General features: G+C 37.2%; 1 protein-coding gene across 2 annotated transcripts in view; it reads right to left on the bottom strand.

Moving 5' to 3' along the window:
* Positions 1–1,180: 1,180 nt before the first annotated feature.
* The window catches only part of FLVCR2 (FLVCR choline and putative heme transporter 2), a 44,177-nt gene continuing 24,327 nt past the window's right edge, over positions 1,181–21,030 (bottom strand). The window contains exons 4-11 of one of the 2 annotated variants that reach the window (XM_034418143.3): positions 15,091–15,158; positions 13,853–13,956; positions 12,719–12,829; positions 12,237–12,342; positions 11,687–11,798; positions 10,125–10,180; positions 6,115–6,209; positions 1,181–3,889 (exon numbers count right to left, since the gene is read on the bottom strand). In XM_034418143.3, the coding sequence (XP_034274034.1) occupies positions 6,129–6,209; positions 10,125–10,180; positions 11,687–11,798; positions 12,237–12,342; positions 12,719–12,829; positions 13,853–13,956; positions 15,091–15,158 (638 nt within the window). In that variant the 3' untranslated portion in view covers positions 1,181–3,889; positions 6,115–6,128. The remainder of the gene's footprint in view (positions 3,890–6,114; positions 6,210–10,124; positions 10,181–11,686; positions 11,799–12,236; positions 12,343–12,718; positions 12,830–13,852; positions 13,957–15,090; positions 15,159–21,030) is intronic. The other variant, XM_034418144.3, reaches the window with a different exon arrangement.

A 21,030-nucleotide genomic window follows, 5' to 3' on the forward strand; every position in this document is an offset into this window, starting at 1 on the left:
TGTTCAACTCATTGCTGAGTTCACACATCCAAGTTAAGTCCCAATGTGTTTTGATTGGCGTGTTTGGCTTAGTGTAAACTAATTCAGCATTCTGTCAGAATTGTTCTATCAAAATTATGAAAGTAATCTCTGGTTAGTTTTCACTGTAACTATTCTCAGTAAACCCACCTAGGACTGTTAATGTTGAGGGAGTAATAAAAAGTCAAGAGTAAATAATCACTTTCTGTGGTACAATTAATATACAAGTTATCTGAAGAAAAAAATTGAGACAAATTCAACTATGAAATATACAGTAATTGGCAATAACACAATGTTACTCAATCTATAACTTAGAATCATATCACTGTTCACTTGGGACTCTACATTCCAGTGTTTTATTTTCAAATGTTTTCTGCTTTTCCATATAAAAGTTAAAAGGAATCACAAAGAATATTACTATAAAAGTCACTTTTGGTCAGTATTATCTACTACCAAGCCAGTAATCTTATGAACCCAAGCAAATTGTTTGCTTGCTTAGAAAATAAGCATTTATTACATTCATTACATTAAAACAGATGGGTTCATTTGGCATAATATTGTCATGCAATAGTAACTGCTCAGAAAAATTGGCAACTGGAAAACTTTGAAAACAAGGAAATAGAGGCAACGTACATAAAGTAGGGAAAGAGACAGCCCTGAACAATGATTTCTTATTGTCAATAAATGAGTAAGCCCAATCCTAACTCCATTAAGAATGTCTATTTACAATTACACTAAGGAAAACTAACAGAATAGAAATAATGGAATTAAAATCAATAAAATTTTCTATTAGAAAATTAATAGGTAACACTTGCCAACTTGTCAACAATCTGCAAATCTCAAAGGCAAAATCTCATTATTTCTTTTATTTCATTTGTATCCTTTATACCAGGGGTCTGCAACCTTAAACACTCAAAAGAGCCATTTGGACCGGTTTCCCACAGAAAACAACACTAGGAGCCACAAAATCTGGGTGGGCATGGCCAACTCAACTTCACTCCTACCCAGTCACATGACATCCCCACAGCCATGCCTACCCAGGTTTTGTGACTCCAGGTGTTTTCTGTGGGAAATGGGTCTCTCTCTCTCCCTTCCTCTTGTTTTTCTTTTTCCTCTCCCTCCCTCTCTCCCTCCCTCTTTCTTTTCTTTCTCTCCGTTTCTCTCTCATTTCCCACTTTTCCCTCTCATTCTCTCCCTCCAGCTCTCATTTGTGTCCCTCACCCTCTCTCCCCCCTTCTCTCTCATTTGTTTCTCTTTTTCCTCTCTCTCATTTTCTCATTTCTCTTCCCCCCCCTTTCTCTCTCTCTCTCCCTTTCATGTGTCTGTTCCCTCTTGAAACATTTTCAAAAACAAGTGAGGGTTGGGTTTGTTTGTTTGCTTTGCTGATGTTCTTTCTTCTTGAGTGCTTTTTACCATATGATTTAAATAGAGAGTCATTTCAGGTTCCCAGATAAATGAAGCTCTTTCATCCCCCTGCTGTAGCTCCCTGTCAGCTGGCTGGCCCACCCCTGACCCTCCAAGTCATTCCTTGCGTGGCCTGAGAAGGTAAGGGCGAGGTGGGAATGGAGACTCGCTCCATATTCCAGAGTGGGAGGGAAGTGCCCCTGTACTTGCCTCTCATCTCGCAGGCGCTTCTTCTGGCGTTTCTTGGTGCTGCGCACACCTCGGTCGTTCGTGGAGACGTGCGACTTTCTCTCCAACCCGAGACACTGACCTGGCCCAGCTGCAGCCAATGCTCTGCATCATAATGGGTTCCAGGAGGAGGAGGGGATGCTGTCTCCCACATTGTGAAGTGTGCTAAATTTAAGTGTGCTGCGCAAGGTGCTGCGAGAGCAGCGAACAGGCCATGGAGGCGACGAGAGCAAGTTGCAAGTCTAGAGCACTGGCCCGGCCTGGCTGCGGTTAATGCAGTTGCTCTCGCAGAGCCCTGCATAGCACACTTAAATTTTACCCTCATAACAATCCTACAAAGTAAATTAGGCCAACAAAAATAAATCATCAGCTGAAATGCCAACTGGCAATCTGGAATTTCCCAATCCAAAGTAAACACTATTGAATTGATTTCTTCAGTCAGCAAATGCTTATGAATTTTATTTATTATTAGTCTTCTATGCTGCCTATCTCACCAAGGCAACTCTAGGGGGCTTATGCTTACGAATAAGAACAATTGCAAAGCATTCTGTAAAACTGAAAACTGCTAAATAATAAATTATTGTGCATTTATTCTAGAGCAAGAAAACACTATTTGAGGATAGCCTCTCATGTCACTTGACTGAAGAGTCCCCACAGTAATGCCATTTTATGGCTTCAAGTGTTTTCCAAGCTAAATGCTACACTTCCTAGCCCAAAGAGAAGAACTCTCACTCCGCTAAAGTCTCTATGCACTAGCTATTATAGATAAATAATGTTCAGCAGAACCTCTGAACAAATAAAATGAACTATGAACCCTCTTCAGATCACTGGAAGTTACTCTTCTTCTTTTGATTAGAAATGAAACACCTTAAGCTAGGCATTCTTTATAAATTGTTCAGTCTTTGGAATGAGAATAGCTGTTAGATCAACTCAGTCAGCCAATTCAAAGTTACAAAAATTTTCCCACAAAATTATGCAGCATTTTTTCTCACTTGGTCCAGTGGTGAATTTTAATTAAAACTAAGATGTTGCACTGTGTGGTCCTCCATGTTTTTTAATCTGATTTGTGGAATTTTCCCCCCTTGCAATAAAATAGAATTGTCATGGCATCCTGTTTAGAGTAGATTGGAAAAACTTTATTGTACTCTTTTACAGGCTTTTTTTTTTAATTTCCTTAAAGCATCTCTTGTTCCACACAACAGAGGCACTCAATCATCTGCAATTTAATTAACCTAGTTCCTCTTTCCCTGAAATGGAAATGTAGCAATATAAAAGAAAAAAATAAGCCACTGATTACACTTCTCCACCCCTCAAAGCTGACTACAGTGGTTAATTTCCAATTAACACTACATTATCTAGTATAATATTGAGAGAAAACATTTACAGATTTTAGAGGTTATGAGAAAAATAGTGTGGAAGACTGTTATGAAAGCCATTTGGAGCCCTTGTTTAATTTCTGCTTCTGCAGCTTGTGGCCTTGCAGTGTCACACTGCTAAAGAACAATAATGTTGGGGTAAAAAAAATAGTCTATTTCTCAAATATAGTTTAGAAATCAGTTATCCAATCATATTTCTAAAATGCCACCTTATTTTTAAAAAATCTCCATTTTAAAATACTGAACAGCTAATTAAAAATATCTGTTGGACTAGGGTCACAAAAATAGTCTACAATACAAATAGATACTTTGAAGAAAAGGAAGCTAAGCCATCTTTGCTTTTGTTTTGATTGATAGTGAATTTCCTCATTCACAAATCAATGGTTGCACTTCCATTAGGGCTGCTCACAGAGCAAGTGTTTCTGGTTCTCCCTAAGGAGCAAGGATCTTCCTTTAGATCCACTTCACACCCAAATCTGCAAGTCCACAGACCACACAAAAGGATGAACAGATGAGCATTCTTAGTTCACACTGAATATGATAGAAGCAACACTGGATCCCATCATGTAGTTTATAAGTGCCAAGGCAAGTCAACTGCTCTCTTCCATTTTCTTCCACTAAACAGGACAGAAAAGCTTTGTCTGTTGAGAATAATTTAAAATCTTGAAATTTTTCATTAGCAACATTATTCTGTAGACTGTTTCCTGGTCAAACCATATGTAATGGAAGTCTAGATGGTAGAGAGACAAACATAAGGCAGTAATGGCAGGAATAGCAATATCTTTTCAGCCGCTTACAGCCTAAAATGATTTGATTCTTCAAATAGCAGTGCACTGTTGGTCTGAGTCAACTCCCACTGATTTCTGGAACCAAAGAGAAAATACACAATTAGAGAAATCAGAGGGTGTAGAAAACAAGAAATTTGCTGGCATGTTGAATTAAGGCTACCATACCAATTACCATATAGGTTTAATCAATAATTCCGCTGAAGTTGTTTATTTAAGAACATTTATATGGCCGTCCACTCACTCTCAGTCATGAAAAATCTTATTCTTTCAAATAAGAATGCTATTTTGCTGCCTGCACCTCTAGTTAAAGAAATGCAAAATACTTGGTGAGATTTATAGAGACAAGAGCAACCCATGTTTAGTTAAGCAGAAACCCAAAATATATATCCCCTGTGTTTCACAAATTGGGACAATATAATGCATTTCTCTATCACGCTAAGGATGGAATTCGGCAGCTTTGCTTGAATAGCTGCAGAAAAACTCCTACCATCTTAAAAACCTCAAACGTAAAATGCTACCACTTTTCGGTTTATCTTCTAGCTCACCACCCTGCTTCAATTTTGCTAACTTGATGTGAGTTTAAAACCACATTGATACTCTTTGCTTCTATTATAATTTAAAGTGGAGTACTCATTTTGCTGAGTAGGTATATCCCAGGCTCTCTGAACCTTTGAGATCAAAGAACAGTCTAAATAATACTCACTTTTATTCATGAAAAGTAGCAGTCATTAAACCACTGATCTATGATGCTGGCATACAGTACTATTTAGACAATATTTTACTGTTCCTAGAAACAAATACATAAAGGGATTCTTTTTCTGGGCCTCCCTATGGAAAAGCAAACTTTAGGGCAGAAAAAATGAAATAACTTTATTATTTTACAAAAAAAAATCATTTTCGAAACAGAAAATATTATTACCTACAACTAGAACTCTAGGAGAACATTACGTCAAGATTTTATTTTTAAAAAGCTTTACATTTTCACTTTAAGTGAGGATTGCACCCTGAGACAATAGCCATAGGCATAAGCTTTATTTTGTAAAAAAGAAAAAAAAAGCAGCACTAAAAATAACGCTGACGGTGTCCTCAATTTCACTGTTCACTGTTCTACAACAGAAGAAATACAACCTTGAAGATACATGAGAGTTCAAGTTTCAACTACTCACCAATCAAAAGTGAACTTGAAAGCTGAATGTATATAAATAAAACTAGCATTCTCTATCACCAGCCCCACCTTCTGGCTAACTACTTTGAAATATTAGTAATTGCTTACATCTTAAATTTGTCCCCTTGCTGTAAGGAACTGCTATTTGAGATTGGTGAGCAAGAAAAATGAATACAAATATGGACCGGGGAAAGCAAATTATGAAAAAAGGGAAATATACAGTTTAACCAAATTAACATGCCCAGAGCACAGAAAGTCCGAAGTATTAAGCAGAATAAGGAAAATCTCTTTGAGGAAAGAATTAAAATGCTTTGTGAGCTGCAGTAGTTAAAAAATGCACCAATCCAGGGGCTGACTTATATGAAAGATTTAATATTTCCTTCCTAGACTGAAAGACTACATAGTCTGTAGTCTTTAGTCTTTGTTTAAAACTACATTGGGAGCCAAATCCATTCCTAAGGTCTCATTTTGAATGAATCTCATTTGCATTGAATATCCATTAGCTAAAGGCTTTCCTGAAATTTCCTGGTGAAATTAGGACGAAAAGGCGTCTATAAATTTAATGCCTGAAAAAACAACAACTCTCGTCTTTTAAATATACTTCAGTGCTTCAAGAATCATGAGAAGCTCTACATTTTTGCAAACAAGATGTACAGGTAGTGAATTTTTAAGGTAGAGGTAAGAAAAATGAATTTTTAATATACTGTAATTGAAGAAGAGTTAACTCCAGAAAAAAAATTATTATGACAAAAATGCTTCAGGATATAAATCCATACCATTCTTTTCTTCCTGTCATTTGTTCATTTGTTTATTGCCTTTGGCAAATTTATATATATACCCACCCTTACAGAATGGATGACCCTGGGTGACATACAAAAGAATTGAAAGCAGATAATAATCTAAAAAACACTCAGATGTGGATAAAAACTTTAAAAACATTTTAAAAACCACCACAATGTTTATTCTACCAGTTGTGGTGAACAGGTAGTATGATTTTTCACAGAATGTACCTTAACTGTTACACTTTTAGTACAGTTTCCCCATAATACTTCTAGATCTAGAATCTGTCACTGGGTTGGTACTACTGCAGCCTCACATAAGCAATTGTCTAAGTAGGTTAATATGATTCTCCTACCTTTGGTTTGTGAATTACTGAGCAAGGATGGGAAATGATGGGGATAAGGTACAAACTCCATAGTTCATTATCTGACTGTTACTGCTTTGGAGTCTCTGCAAAACAGCCAAATGTCACAATCCCATGAAGGGGTAGAACAGAACAAAAAAATGGTACTGCAGAGAGCCCCAGCTATCCTTTCATAACCAGATAAAAATGGAAGTAACGAGCACCTCAGCCTCAGGATGGATCGTCGAAAACACTTTATACAGTATGATGTTTGGCTTTCCAAGTCTACTTTTTCCAAGGCAGCAAACAACCTTTTGAGCCTGGGATGCCTCTCCATATGAGAAGCATCTCATATGGAAAGATTTCATTCTCCCTAGAACTGTGCTAAATGCTCATATATTGAACCTTCAATATGAAAATTAAACTTTCAAATTGAACAAAACAAATCCTCTGCAAAGCACACATGTTCATGTAACTTGTATAACCTGTCTCCCCATTATTCTTACATACCGTATTTTCCGGCGTATAAGACAACTGGGCGTATAAGATGACCCCCGACTTTTCCTGTTAAAATACAGGGTTTGGGCTATATTCGCCGTATAAGACTACCCCTCTTCCAACGCATACCAAATAAAAATTAAAAAACATCAACTGGCTCACCCACAATGTAAAAGCAGCTGTGCTAGACCCAAAATGGCCCCTGCAACAAGCAGGAAACTCACACAGCCACAAAAAGCCCCAAAAAACAACTTTCACACTTTACACACACAAAATTCCACATACAGCTTTGTGAGATTTTTTGTGTTTGTGTAGTTAGAGTGAAACACTACAGAAACACACTAAATCTCAGAAAGCTGCACAAATATTATTTTTATTTTATTTTATTTTTATTTTTATATGAAAACTAAATTTAAAACTTCCTAAACTTTAAATGGCTAGGTCTAAAAAAGAACAACTAAAAAAAACCCCAATTAACTGTTTTTTTTAAAGCTCCCAAAGGGGAAAAAAACTTACTCAATAGAACAGGGGTCTCCAACCTTGGCAACTTTAAGACTTGTAGACTTCAACTCCCAGAATTCCTCAGCCAGCTTTGTTTTGTTTGGGAGTTGAAGTCCACAACTCCCTGCCTGCTTGATTGCAGGCAGGGAGTGGCTTGCTGATGGAATGGATTCAAGGCAAGCATTGGGACTAGCAGCTAAGGTAAGCAAGCTGGAGGGGGAAAACTTTTTTCCTTTTACATGGCTCTGGCGATCCCAGCTGCGTTGCCTGATTAGCAGGCAACTCAGCTGGGATCGTCAGAGCTTGGATCGCCAGAGCCATGTAAAAGCAAAAAACTTTTTTGCTTTTACATGGCTCTGGCGATCCCAGCTGAGTTGCCTGATTAGCAGGCAAAGCTGGGATCGTCAGAGCTTCGATCGCCAGAGCCATTTAAGGCTCGTCAGAGCCTTTTGGGCTGGTCTGCCTGGTTACAGGAGAACGACACCCGGCGTATAAGACGACCCCCGACTTTTGAGAAGATTTTCATGTGTTAAAAAGTCGTCTTATATGCTGGAAAATACCGTATTTTCCATCATTGCTTTTGAAATGATATCCTAAACATAGGTGAGAGCTATGTGCAAGACATGGCTGACCTTGCCTAAGGTAAGCCTTCTCAGAGCCTAACAGCACATATTCATTTATGCCCCTGTCACGGAACATGGCTATTTTCTGTAGTGCCCTGATTGCCACCAGAGAAATTAAGAAATACTATTTTATGTCCTTTTTTAAAAATACATTGATTTACAGAGAATAATTAAAAATCCACGTTTACTCCTTCTCCCATGTCAAATATGACTAAGTTAGAACAGATTCTAACTAACTAACAGATTCTAACAGATTAGAACAATTCCCAATCTGTTTTGCAATGAAACTAAAGCAACTCTTGGTCCAATATTATCTAGTTTTAGCTTTTCATTCAAGATACTAACTCCTCTTTTTGTCTTAACATGGCCAGTGTGGTCACCATTCCATGCTGTGATAACATTAGATAAAATAAACAATGCTGTGATAATATCATTTAAGGTGAACAAAGCAAATTCAAAATGAGAGCTCTATGTCCGCACACATTATCCTCAATCTGAACAGGTGTAATAATATAGCACAGACATGTTCCTCCAAATAAATTACCAATAGTTAGAGAAAAGCAAAACAAAGATCAGCAGTTAAAAGGGGTCATTTTTTGCTGTACCAAGACTGCAGGTACATGATAGAACATAGTTTTTATTTCTCTTTACATTTTCTATCAATTATACATGCCAGAATAATGTGTTACTTGAAGATATGCTTTCTTGGTTAGCAGGTTAAAACACAGTTAATCATTAGATCCAGAATGGAAGAAGAAGAAAAATTTGAAATGTGCCACTCACTAACTAAACAAATTTAAGGATGTTTCCACGTAGTGCAAATGTTTTTAGTGTATAGGCGCATCACTTCATTCACAGGATTTTACAGGAGATCCAGGTATTTCTGTTTTCTATTTGTAACGCACTTGGTTTTCCACTACTCTTTTTTTTCATACAGAAAATCCACCGAAGAGAAAAAGCAGACACTGTATAGTGTTTTATGACTGACGTGCAGTCCTCTTATCATCCTAAACTGAACTAGCAATAGTTGAGTTTAAGCAAGTCCTTCTTGTTTCCTCATTATCTTTGGAGAACCAAGCAGTTAACTGACAACATACAAAGTACTTTTTTGCCAATTAGTGAGGAGAACCCGTTTCACAAATAGCTACAATTTTTTTCATAATAAGTATTCTTGAAAGAGCATTCTTCCATCCCTACAAAAGCAATATGGCTTTTCTGGCTAAGGAACTTCTTTATCACTCTTTCAAAAAAAGGGAAATGTATATAAATTCACATCACTCTCAAAGATGTTATTTTTCTTGTGAGGAAAGAAAACAATATATAACCAGCCATGATTAATACCATGACTTCATGAATAATGAATCAATATCTTCGCAGAGACAGCTGGGCTACTATTGCCATAGTAGCCCAGGAAATGTGGGCTATAGATATTTTTCTTATTGACTATTATGATTGAGAAATCCAGGCATAACAAGCTTTAGTCACTGAAGTGGGAGTTTAACATCCAAATTTCATAGCCTAGCGACAGAGGCTTTGGCCAATTTATGCCTCTCTTTTCTCCATCCTTGTCTCCACATTAATCTGGCATCATTTATTTGAATATTTATTACTTGCTTTCTAGTTTTTATAGTCCTTCCAGCCAGTCCCTTCCTCTTTTTTTGCCTTTTCTCAATTGTATCTTCATGTCCATTAAAAACTGGGGTAATTCTTATTTAATTTAGGACTATACTTCTATAAAAAGGTCCATATAGAGCGGGGGGGCATTGTATCATTTCCTTTTGGGATAGCAATATTATGTAAAGTGCAAAAAGGAATAAGAAATACTAAGCCAAAGAAATTAAAGTATGAAAAATAAAAATAAAAGGCAATAAAGCTAAATCTAAAGTATACCAATATCATTCACTATACGTGTCCATCTGTGCTCACCATTCTTACCTCATTACATCCATATCAGCTTTATACACTTTTTCCTCTAAAAATGTCACCTCTTTCTGAGAATCTTATGAATGCCTTCCAATTGCAACTTTCTCAGTCTACCACTTCACTTGACCTACTCATCCTTCATACATATATATTTCATATATTTGTTACATGAAATATGTATCACTATGCAAGCTATGGATGCATGCTTGCCTCACACTGAAAAATTATCTGCATTTTGCTTGGGCCTTGTGGCTGGACAGTAGGAAAAATGAGCACAGGCTATGCTCTGCTATTTTAAAGAAAACTGAGCCCCACTCAACTTCAGAATCCACACTTGGTACATTCAAGCCATCTGAGATACTTCCTCAAGCAATTTACTTCCTATACTCCTGAGATATCCTAATTACTCATCGTGAAAACAGCAATATCACTGGAGACAATGGACATAAATTATAGGTTATATTTTATTTTACTCACAGCCTGTTCATTATCCAGATTGGCCTGTTGTCTTCGGAGATCAGGTTTGATGAAAGCTGATGTACAATTGAAAGACAATTTGAACTTAATAACTCAATAGGTAGGACACAGAATAGATGCATAGGACTCTAAGGAAGTATGTAGAACAAAATAATTCATATTGATCATCATGATGGAGAAATAAATAATGATTCTAACTTCTTTACAAAAGTTTTAACTTTGGTCCCTAAGAATATGCAGGTAACACAAAACGCTGAATCAAAATAAAAGTATAAAAAAAGCATTTAAGTCAGTTAAAAATACCCTGCTGTTGGAGACTAAAACTTAGAAAACAACAAGTGTAAAAATGTTGGGTGCTAACTAGGGACACATGAAGTCACCACTTCTGATTCGGAGGAATGTCTTCTAGAAAATTACAAATCACTCCTCTAGCAAGTTGAATCAGTGTGCTTCAGAGTAGGAGCAGAATTGCTAGATTTTGCACATAGTGACTCCATTCCTGGACAGGTTTGAGAATATGGCTGCCACAACCAAAATACCTAGTTTATACTCCACAAAAAGGCACAGGAGCAAGTTCAAGCAGGAGGAGGTGAACATATAAGCTTTACACATACTACTTAAAGGATTTGTCCAGAGTAAACTAGCACTTTGAATTGTGGTTAGGAAAAAAGTGCAAACATTGCAAAAGTAAATAATATGCTCTAAACTAACTAGTTTAGAGCATATTATTACATTAACTTGAACTAAAGTAAAGGTTCCTTTCGCACATCATTCCTGACTCCAGGGGGCGATGCTCATCTCCGTTTCAAAGCCGAAGAGCCAGTGCTGTCCGAAGACATCTCCGTGGTCATGTGGCCAGCATGACTAAAATGCCAAAAGTGCACGGAACGCTGTTACCTTCCCACCAAAGGTGGTCCCTATTTTTCTACTTGCATTTTTTACGTGTTTTCGAACTGCTAGGTTGGCAGAAGCAGGACAAGTAATGGGAGCCCACCCTGTTATGTGGTACTAGGCATTTGAATCGCTGAACTGCTGACCTTTCGATCGACAAGCTCAGCGTCCTACTCTTATCAGCTATATTTTACACCACTTTGAGTTTCCATCTACTCTTCAAGGGCAACTTCAGATAGAGTGTATTACTGTAATTCAATGCGACAGTGACCAAAGTAGAGGACAGTTGCCAAATCTCCTACAGCAATCCCTTCTTAAACAGGAGTTCTTTTAATCCTCAAAAGCCCTTATATGACCATGAGTGGATAAAGCATTACAACATACTTCACTTAGCCTTTTGGCTAGTGATTTCTTCAGAAAGGGATTTCAATTAGAATCCTTGTGGGCAATATATTTTTAACAGGGCCATGTTTTCAATTAAGCAATGACAGAAGGGATATCAACTTTATTCCTGACCTTGTAAATCTGTCAATTTTTGGCAGAGGCCTATTTCTTCTAGAGACACTAGCAGTTCACTATTAAGGTAGTTACTGATCACATTAAGTTTATAGGCAAAAGTGACCCACACGCTCTGTAGAAATAAGTAACAAACATTTGAAGAATGTAGTTACCAGTGATAATAGCACCAATGAACAGGAAGATGCAAAGGAAGATGTTCCCAGCTTTAGTCCCAAAGTGATCAATGATCTGTCCTTGGCTAATGGTGAAAATTATTCCAAAAACCTAGCACAAGATAAAAGAGATATTAAAGAACTGAACAAAATACAGTTGTTCACCAGTTCTAAGATCTTTTGTCTATCTCTGATGTTCTCAACAGTAATAAAAAAAACCCTATCAACTCATTATCTCAGCCCACATGACTACTAGTATCTGACTATAAATGAGGTCAGAATTATTAGAAGACTTCATATTTTGACTACAGAATTGTATTTAGTAAAATGCATCATATGTATTTAACTATATTACTATAAAAGGAAAAGAAGTATAATTTTTGTCATCTTCAAACTTGTTTGGAAAGCAGTAGTAGTCAATTTTAGGGAGACTATGCTGGATAACAGAACATGATGGAATGTTTTGATTTATCAACAGGTGGTGCTATATTCCTGCAGAATAGCAAAGCCGGACCTAGAAATGTCTCTTCGCTACGTTTCTCAAACTAACCTGTGCAGAAACATTAAGAAGGCCTGACGATGTTCCTTCAGATTCTGGATACGTTAACTCTGCTGCAAATTCAAAGCCCAGAGGTAGGTAACCCGTCATGAAAAAGCTGTCAGAATAGATGTAGGAAACACTTCAGCATCAGCACTTATGAAATGTCATGCCCTTGGTGTTTTAAAGAGACGATGCTACTCCAAGTTCATTTTTCTCAGATCTCAAAAACTTAACTCCACTTGCTTCCCATCAATACTTTGTCTCACTGTGTCAGAAGAATTACACTTCCTTGAATCCTCATTTAAGAGAAACAAGAAAACCTGCAATGGCTGCCATATACATCTCATTGTTCTCCTTGGGAGAAGAAGATCATTAGTAGCTTCGCTTTCTTTCTTACACACTGCAGAGCAACTGGAGATTATCTCAATGGCACAGAAAGTATCAAAACACTTTCACAGGGAAAAGTAACCCAAAAGGAGAAGTGAACTTACCCCAGTACACCAGCTGTTATAAAGACCACCCAGATATGACCTAGATCCAGGGTAAAAGTATAAACAACCAAACCCACAAATGACATGATGTAAACAACCAGTGTTGTCTGTCTGTAACAAAGAAAAGCACTTTTAGAATTTATTCAAATTTATCGCCCCCAACCCCAGAACAATGTAATCATTGTTCTAACTTTACAATAAACACAAGTACACACACACACACATACATATTTTATAGATTTATATGCCACCCCAGTCATTAACTCTGGACCTCTTTTTTATCTATTTTCTATTATCATTTAATGAAAGTCTAACCTGACTAAAATTAAATAGCAAAATCAAATTAGACTTGACAGAGCCAGATAATTTCTTCATTCTTTATAAATATAGTATTGTATCAGAATTGAACTTCCATCATGTTCCTTGTTCTACCTGGCCTTATTTTTGTAGCCTTTGCATTAAATTCTAAATAAATAGGAAGCTGACATGCTATAAAGCAAAATACCAGCTACTAGCACTCTTTTTATTTACAAGAATCCTGTGGACATAATTTCTACAGGCATTTTTCTCAATTAAGTTTGAATGATGATGGTTTAAAAAATGTAAGATATTGGACAATTTTTTTTCTTTGTATCTAGAGCAAATGACAAGGTACTATGTAGAAGAAAGGAAAGTAAGATGGAATTGTTACTTGTTTAAAGATTTTATATATATCGTTATTATACAGTATATACATTATACAATTACTTGTTTAAAGATGATGTAAAAACAACTGCTTTAAACTTTGTGGAGAAAATAACATTTTTAATTCGAAAGTTAATTATATCCTTCATTGGTAAGGATTTTGAATGAAAAAAATTGTGTCTTAAGCCAAGATTTTAGGTACCCATTTTACTTAATTCCTTCTCAAAGAAAAAAGCGATTGAACATTTGGGCTCCACACATTCTGGTGTTATCACTATATCAATAGCCCCATCTCCTGCAACCCCCAAATTGAGTGCCCAAAAATTAAAGTGTAGCCCCAGATCAGAAAATGTTGTTGATTCCTTCCTATATCCCTGATCTATTCACTGAAAAAACCTACCTCTTCTCCAAAGAAGCAGAGAGAGGAAAGAAATACAATAAAGCACTTACTTATATGTTTTGGTCCTGTCCAACCAGATGCCAGAAATCAAAGCTCCAAACATGCCAGCCACTATAATGGTAAGACCAATTCGACCAGCATTTAGATTTTCTCCCTGGAACAAAACATGAATGCATACATCATCAGGGTTTTTTTACTTCATGAAAAACAGAAGTGGAAAGATAAATTTGCCACAGTGCTACAATATAGCACAGCTTTTCCCAGCTTGAACACTCTTCAGTTATGTTGACTTCAACTCTCAAAGTTCTCAGTAAAGTTCCGCCCGGCTAGAAAATTCTAAAGGGCCCAAGTCTATACATCAGGTAGAACAAGTTCTTTGGGACCTGAGCCACATCCCAAACACGACATTAACATACTCTTGGTCTAGTTATGGTGTTCAAACCTCATGTGTTTTATAGGATTGTTAAGCAGATGAAATAAGGGGGCAAAATAGCACAGCTATGTGGCAGTTTCATACATTTTGATTTAACAGACTTCAGCTGAGCTGGTTATCTATCTATATGCACTATACATTCCTGGATATGTGTAAAATCCCATCTGCCATTCTATGCATGTCTAAAATAATAAAATGTACAAAATCAGTATATTCCTATTTTACACATGCATAAACTATGCAAAATATGCATTTCTAAAATCTATTACTGGCTTAACAGACATTCCACTTAAATTAACACTACTTTACCCCATTAGTCCATTAAATTTATTTTATACAAGTGAGTTTTCTTTGCCCTCCCCTTGTGACTTCGCCTTGTAAAATTTAGCTCTTGCTTTTTTTCAAGGACAAAATATCTAACAGCAGAATCTGAAATCAAAAAGGGAGAAGCTGGCCAGCCAAAAGATAACAATAGAAATGAGAAGGTTTAAATATTGCCTGCTGTTGCTCTTTCTCTTGCTGGGCTTTAAAGACAGTATCTGCAGTTTTCACTTAAGATTTAAAGAGAATCTTGTTCTAATCTAATCAGAATCCAAATTGGCTTTACAATCACTTCTCTTCCATTTCAGATGGCATAGTTGAGACAGAGATTCATGGAAACTTCTGTCATGTTAGTTAAGTATCAGATTGATGCAGGGGAAGGAAGGAAGGAAGGAAGGAAGGAAGGAAGGAAGGAAGGAAGGAAGGAAGGAAGGAAGGAAGGAAGGAAGGAAGGAAGGAATACACCTCCACACAAAGTGCTACTATTTTCAGAGTCAAATCAGGATGATGATACCTCAACAGAGAATTACTTACTGGATAATGCAGCATTACCATGCGATTTAGCAAAGTTGAGAGGGCATAGAAGCAACCTGTGTTTAAGCCTGAAAGATACAGAAATATTGAATTTACATCATGCTCTGAATTTTGCTATATTTTGCAGCCTAAGGAATGAACTCTTAAACACAGAATTTACATATTCAAATGAAAAAAATATTATTTGCCCCAAACAATCTTGTGAATTTGTTCTAGTGTTGCGATTTTGGCATTTACTGGAAGCTTGATGCATACAAGTATCATCGCTTCCATAACATTGGTGCTCATCTTCAGGAACATGTGCACATACAAACTGTCCAGTAATTGTGGACTTGTGTTTATGAAAAACAAAAAGCAATAATAATATTCAAGCACATGAATAGAATGGCGATTAGAAAACATCAATTTGGGATATGCACAAATCATTATCTAATTAAACAGAAACAAGAATCCCAGAGTGGGAGAAAAATAAAAACCAAATAAGATCATGAATCAAAGATTGCAAAATGAACTTCAATGCTATTTCACACTATGTCTTACATGAAATGGCATGAATAACTACATACAGATTTATGCTCCACGTACACTGAACACCTCAAGTTCAGTTGCATTTTTATTGCAGCAAAAACATTTCATGTTCATACATTTTACTGATAAGACTAAGTTGAACTTTCAAACACACAGATGAATCCGAAGAACTCACCTCACCCAAATCATGTTCTCATCCTACGCTAAATAAATAAATAACCTCACCCAAGTTAGCACAACAGGGTCAAAAAGCAGATGCTAGTCACTGACCTCATCTGTTATCTGATTCCATATGCCTTAGCTAAGCACAGTTGTAAACTAATGTTGGACTAAAGCTTCTTTAGGCCCAAATTTGTTCTGCAAATATCTATTGTCCACCAGTAGACCCATTTTGTATGTGTGAAAAAAGGAGTGTCATGATGGTTGAGCATATCAGCACTGGAAAATATCATATTGTTATGCTCATATTTCTGGCGGATATTATGTGACTTCGTGCAGTGCAACTCAATTTTTAAAGCTGTTTTTTGCTTCTATTTGTTACTATTATTTTTTAAAGGAAATGGTATTAGGAAAATTAAGGTAAGGGCAATACAGCAACCAAGGGAAAGAAGAAAAGAGATTTGGACTATTGATGTACACCTAAGAATACATTAAGTATGCAAAGTGTTATGCTGAGAGACTATGATCCAATGCATCATTTCCTGAGAGTAAGACCTTTTGAATTCAATATTTGTCTCTGAAAAATGTAGGCAAACCTTTCAGAAGGGCAACAGGAACACTTTACTTTGTACCCACATTCAAATGGCATCCTTTTCAAAATAAGATTCAATATTCAAAATGAAAAGAAGAGTTGATACTTTTCATACAAGGGAAGAAAACTGACCCAAGTATAAATAATTTCAAACGTAATGTCAATATTGTAGATCTCTTCTTTTCCTGAATTCCCATTTACTGAGTCATTGATTTCAAGGAAACAGTAACAATGGAAGAAAAAGAAAGGTAGAGTGAATTCAGCTAAATTCACTCATAATGTTATCCATAACCTTGCTTCTGTTTTTGGCTTAGCAAATTGTGCAAGAAAACTGTGAGCATGTTATATGAATTCAGAAACAATTGCAATTCACGCAGCAAACATTTGCAACGCAACTTCGTATGCTGTGTGAAGGAGATCAAAGGATACAATAGAAAAGTGAATTGTTGCCCTAGGGCCCTTTGGAATTCTGAAAGGCCCTGGTATTTGAAGTTTCAATAAAAGAATATATGTATAGCCCAGGGTGGAATTGTGGAGTCCTTGGAACTCTCTGAGCTTGGTTGTTTGCTTACAGGCATTTTATTATCCAACTAGGTAACATCAGTGCAGAAAATAAAGTTGTCAGTAAGTGTGGAAAATGTGGGACTTTCAACTCTTGGTAGAATTAGATTCCCAGTAGATGTCAAGATAACTGAAATCTTCTATTTATCACCCCTGCATGCCTGTCTGAAAGACAGATCCTGATACAGAAAAACCTCCTCCGAGTCTTCTCCCTGTCCTTTAAATCTATAATAAACTAGCTGGATACCTGTGCTCCCCTACGAAACTATGTGATCGGGCCTGATAAATCAACACTTATAGCTTGAAAATTAATGAGTAGTTATGATCGACCTCTCCTCTCTCCTTCTCTCCCTCAGGCTTGCCCCACAGAAGCCTCTCCTATCTTATCCCCTTCTCTCCCTTTCAGGTGGGGAGTAGAATATCTAAACTCCCAGCCCACAGGCCAGATGAGTCTTTATAAGATATAGCCTATTTCTTTTTAGAAGTCCTTCATAAAGATAGTTAATCCATTGTCATAGAATCTAAATCATTTTCAACAATGCTATCTATAGAATCAACTGCTAACTCCTGGAATCCTACTTTATTTTCCATCTTGGGCTTCAATTAGAATTGATAAGTTACTTTATTTTCATTATGTTTTCATTAAGCAAGGCCTCATCATCTCTGAAAATCTTTTCAAGGTCTCGTCTGACTGTGCCATCTGTCTTACATGACTCAAGAAAGAAAGGATATGTCAGGTGGAATATTTTTGGTAATTTCTCTGTCACATCCAGGATCCAGAAACCTGAACAACAACATTGATACACTCACAATTTTATATCAGTCAGCACATAGCTCTTGAGTTCCTCTCAGCACAGAGCTACTTACCAAGCAGCTCATGGTTTCTTCAGTCTATTATGGTCCAAATGTTATTCCACTATGTTCCATATCAAGTTTTGTTCAGGTGATTATGGACAGACTCTAAAGCAGGCCTGTCAAACTGGCAGCCCATGGGCCAGATATGTCATGTGCCGGTCACGGCCAGCCTGGCTCCGCAAAGGTAAAAAATGGTGCGATATGTTTTGATCCGGCCCTTGACGCGATTGAGTTTGACACCCATGCTCTAAAGGTACCAGTGAGGGGTCCTTGTTCTTTCTGAGCTTGGTTGCTTTGTTGCAGATGTTTCATTACCCACACTAGGTAACATCATCATCAGTGTAGTGGAGTTTGCTCTCAATTTATTTCTAGTAGCTTGCCCTGTCAGTGTCGGTAAGGGTGGTTTTAGAGGTTATTTGGTTGGGCTGTTGGTTTGTTTGGTAGTTCCTTGATTGGGGCATTGTTTACTTGATTGATGGTCGGATGTTAATCTTGGAGTTAATCTTGGAGTTAATTAAAGCTCATCTAGATGTTGATTGCTGGTGGGAGCTGTTTTTATCTTTTTCTGCTTTTGGCTTGTTGATTATCTCTTTGCACAGTATATAGATATTGTTTCTGTCTATGGGTCTATTGATGGCTAATTTATCAAGAGTGCCAAACTTCTAGAAATTCCCTAGCATTTTAGAACTTGGCTTGATCTAGCATGGCACAGTTTCCCAACTGAAACTATGGTTAAGTATGTCCATATTTTGTGAAATTAAAGAGTTTTCATCATGTCTTCTGACTGCTAGTTGGTGTTCATGGATGCATTCTGCCAGTCTTCTGCCTGCTTCTCCTACCTAATGACTGTTGCAGTCATACTGTATGTTGTAGTAGATGATTCCTGTTTTTTCCTGAAGGCAGCTGGGTCTTTTGGATTACTTAGGATGTTTTGAAGGGTTTTAGTTGGCTTATGTGTTGCTGATTCCATGTAGTTGTAGTAGTCTGTACATGATTTCTGAGATGTTCTTGATGTATGGCAGTGTTATTCTTTTTAGGGCTTGTGCTGTGTTAGGTTGAAAACTCTTTGATAAAGTTGCGCAGATATCCATTTTGTTGGAATATGTTGTACAGATGCTTCTTTCCTTTTTCTGCTGCTCAGGATTGCTGCAGTGAGTTTGTGCTCATCTAAATAAAGTTCTTAGGCTGCTTCTCTTGTGGGAGGTTTAGTTTCTACTTTGGTAGAGGAGCACTTAATTGGTGTGGGTGGTTTTTCTGTACACTATGTTTCTAGTTTGTATTGTGGTTTCTGCTGGTCAGGATGTCCAAGAAAGGTAGTGAGTTGTTTTCTTCTTCTCTGGCAAACTAGATTCTTTTGAAAATGTTATTGTTTTGTGGGTGTTCTCTAATTGGTCCTTTTTTTTATGTTAAGGTGTCAACTATGTATCTGATCCATATTTTGGGTTGTATTTGTAGAAGTACCATGGCTTCTAGATATTGCATAATAACCTCCACTATAAATCCTGAAAGCAGCAGTCCCATAGGGGTACCTTTAATTTGTTGATAAGTTTGTTCATCAAATTGGAAGTATGTGGTTAGGTAGAAATTTATGAGACCCATAATCCTGGGTGTTTCAATACCCACCAACACTTACAGGGCAAGCCACTAGAATATAAACTGAAAGCAAACCCCATTCCTTACTCATAATGGTATTTAGTTTGGGCAATGAAACGTCTGCAAGAAAACAACCAAGCTCAGAGAATCAAGGAGCCCCCATTTCAACTCTGAGCTAAAAGTATTCTCTCCTGGGGAGGGCGAAAAATGGGCCTCCCGGAAGTTTCGGAAGTCTAGAAACGGGCCTATTTCCAGCCTCCAGAGGGCCTTTGGACCCCGGGGGAAACAGTATTCACCTTCCTGGAAGCTTGAGGAAAGCCTCCAGAGCCTGGGGAGAGTGAAAAACACCCCCTCCACTGTGGTGCAGGCAGCCAACTAGGCCATGCCCATGCCCACCCAGCAACGGGACAGCGAACCCGTTGCTAAAGGATCTGAAGCCCACCCTTGGATGTTCTCTTTATTTATCTACTCTCCTGGGATTTCAGGTGCCCTGCCAAAAATCATATTTTTCCTTAAGCACTGCAATATAGAAATTCTTTATTCAGCTCCCACTTTCTTATCCAATAAGAAGTGTATGTAATTTGGGTCATCTTCAGGCAGGAAACAACCACTGCATACCACAACCATTTTGCTACCCACAAAGTTTCTGTCACTGCCTGTGTTATTTAACCCTTCCTCCAACCAAATTCCCCAGCCAAACTCCAATACAAATTTCTAATAACTTCCTAGCTCTAAACTCCCAGAAACTGCCTCTGGGAGAGGACTGGCTGAGACTGGAAGAATTAGAGAATTAAAGAATTACTATAAGGGCAAAAGAGCATCTAATCCAAACCTCTGCAATATAAGACAGCCAATTAACCCATTTTCAAAAGATGGCTCTCAATCTTTCTTAAAAACTTCCACAGATGGACTCTGATATAGATCAATAGAGGAGAATGTTATACGGAACTAATCATCAAGCTTTTTTCCTTCTATTTAAACAAATTCTAGCTGTTTGCTACTTAAGCCCATTAGTTCTGGTTTTAGTTTCTGTGGAAAATAGTTCCTGAACAACTTCTCTATGATACACTGATAAATCTGAACATTGATGCCATGCCTCTCCTAGGCCTTATTTCTTCCAAACCAAACATTTCGAGTTTTCTCATGCTGTCATTATAGGGTACATCTTCAACTCCTTGCATCATCTTTTTGCCCTTCACTGAATCTCTTCTAACATGTCAATATTCTTCTAGAAATATAGTGCACAGAACTGCACACAGTTCTCCAGTTGTGGTCTCACCCGTGCAAAGTAGAGGAGAATAAAGATTGAATGTGCTGTGATAAAATTCTTGTTCTAGCAGCTGTCTCATAGGGTTGGCTGAAGTTCAGTTTGTTATCCATGATCTCAAGTAAGTCCTTCTCAGATCTTAACAAGAATCCACATTTCTTAATTATAACCTTTGTTACATGTTTTTTCATGTGCTTTTCAGCTTCGGTTCAGTATTCATTCAGCATTAACAGCCTAGTTTTTTACTTGCAAGTAAAGTAAAAAGTTTTCTTTCGCTGTGAGAAAATGATTCTGTGAATCTGATGGGACTTTTCCCAGGTTACTGCCCTTATATCTAAGAATTTACTTAAAACTACACCAGTATCATTCCTAATAGTGAGTTTTG

Source organism: Pantherophis guttatus, chromosome 1 (assembly GCF_059756535.1).
Source record: "Pantherophis guttatus breed Tessera chromosome 1, ASM5975653v1, whole genome shotgun sequence".
NCBI lineage: Eukaryota > Metazoa > Chordata > Lepidosauria > Squamata > Colubridae > Pantherophis > Pantherophis guttatus.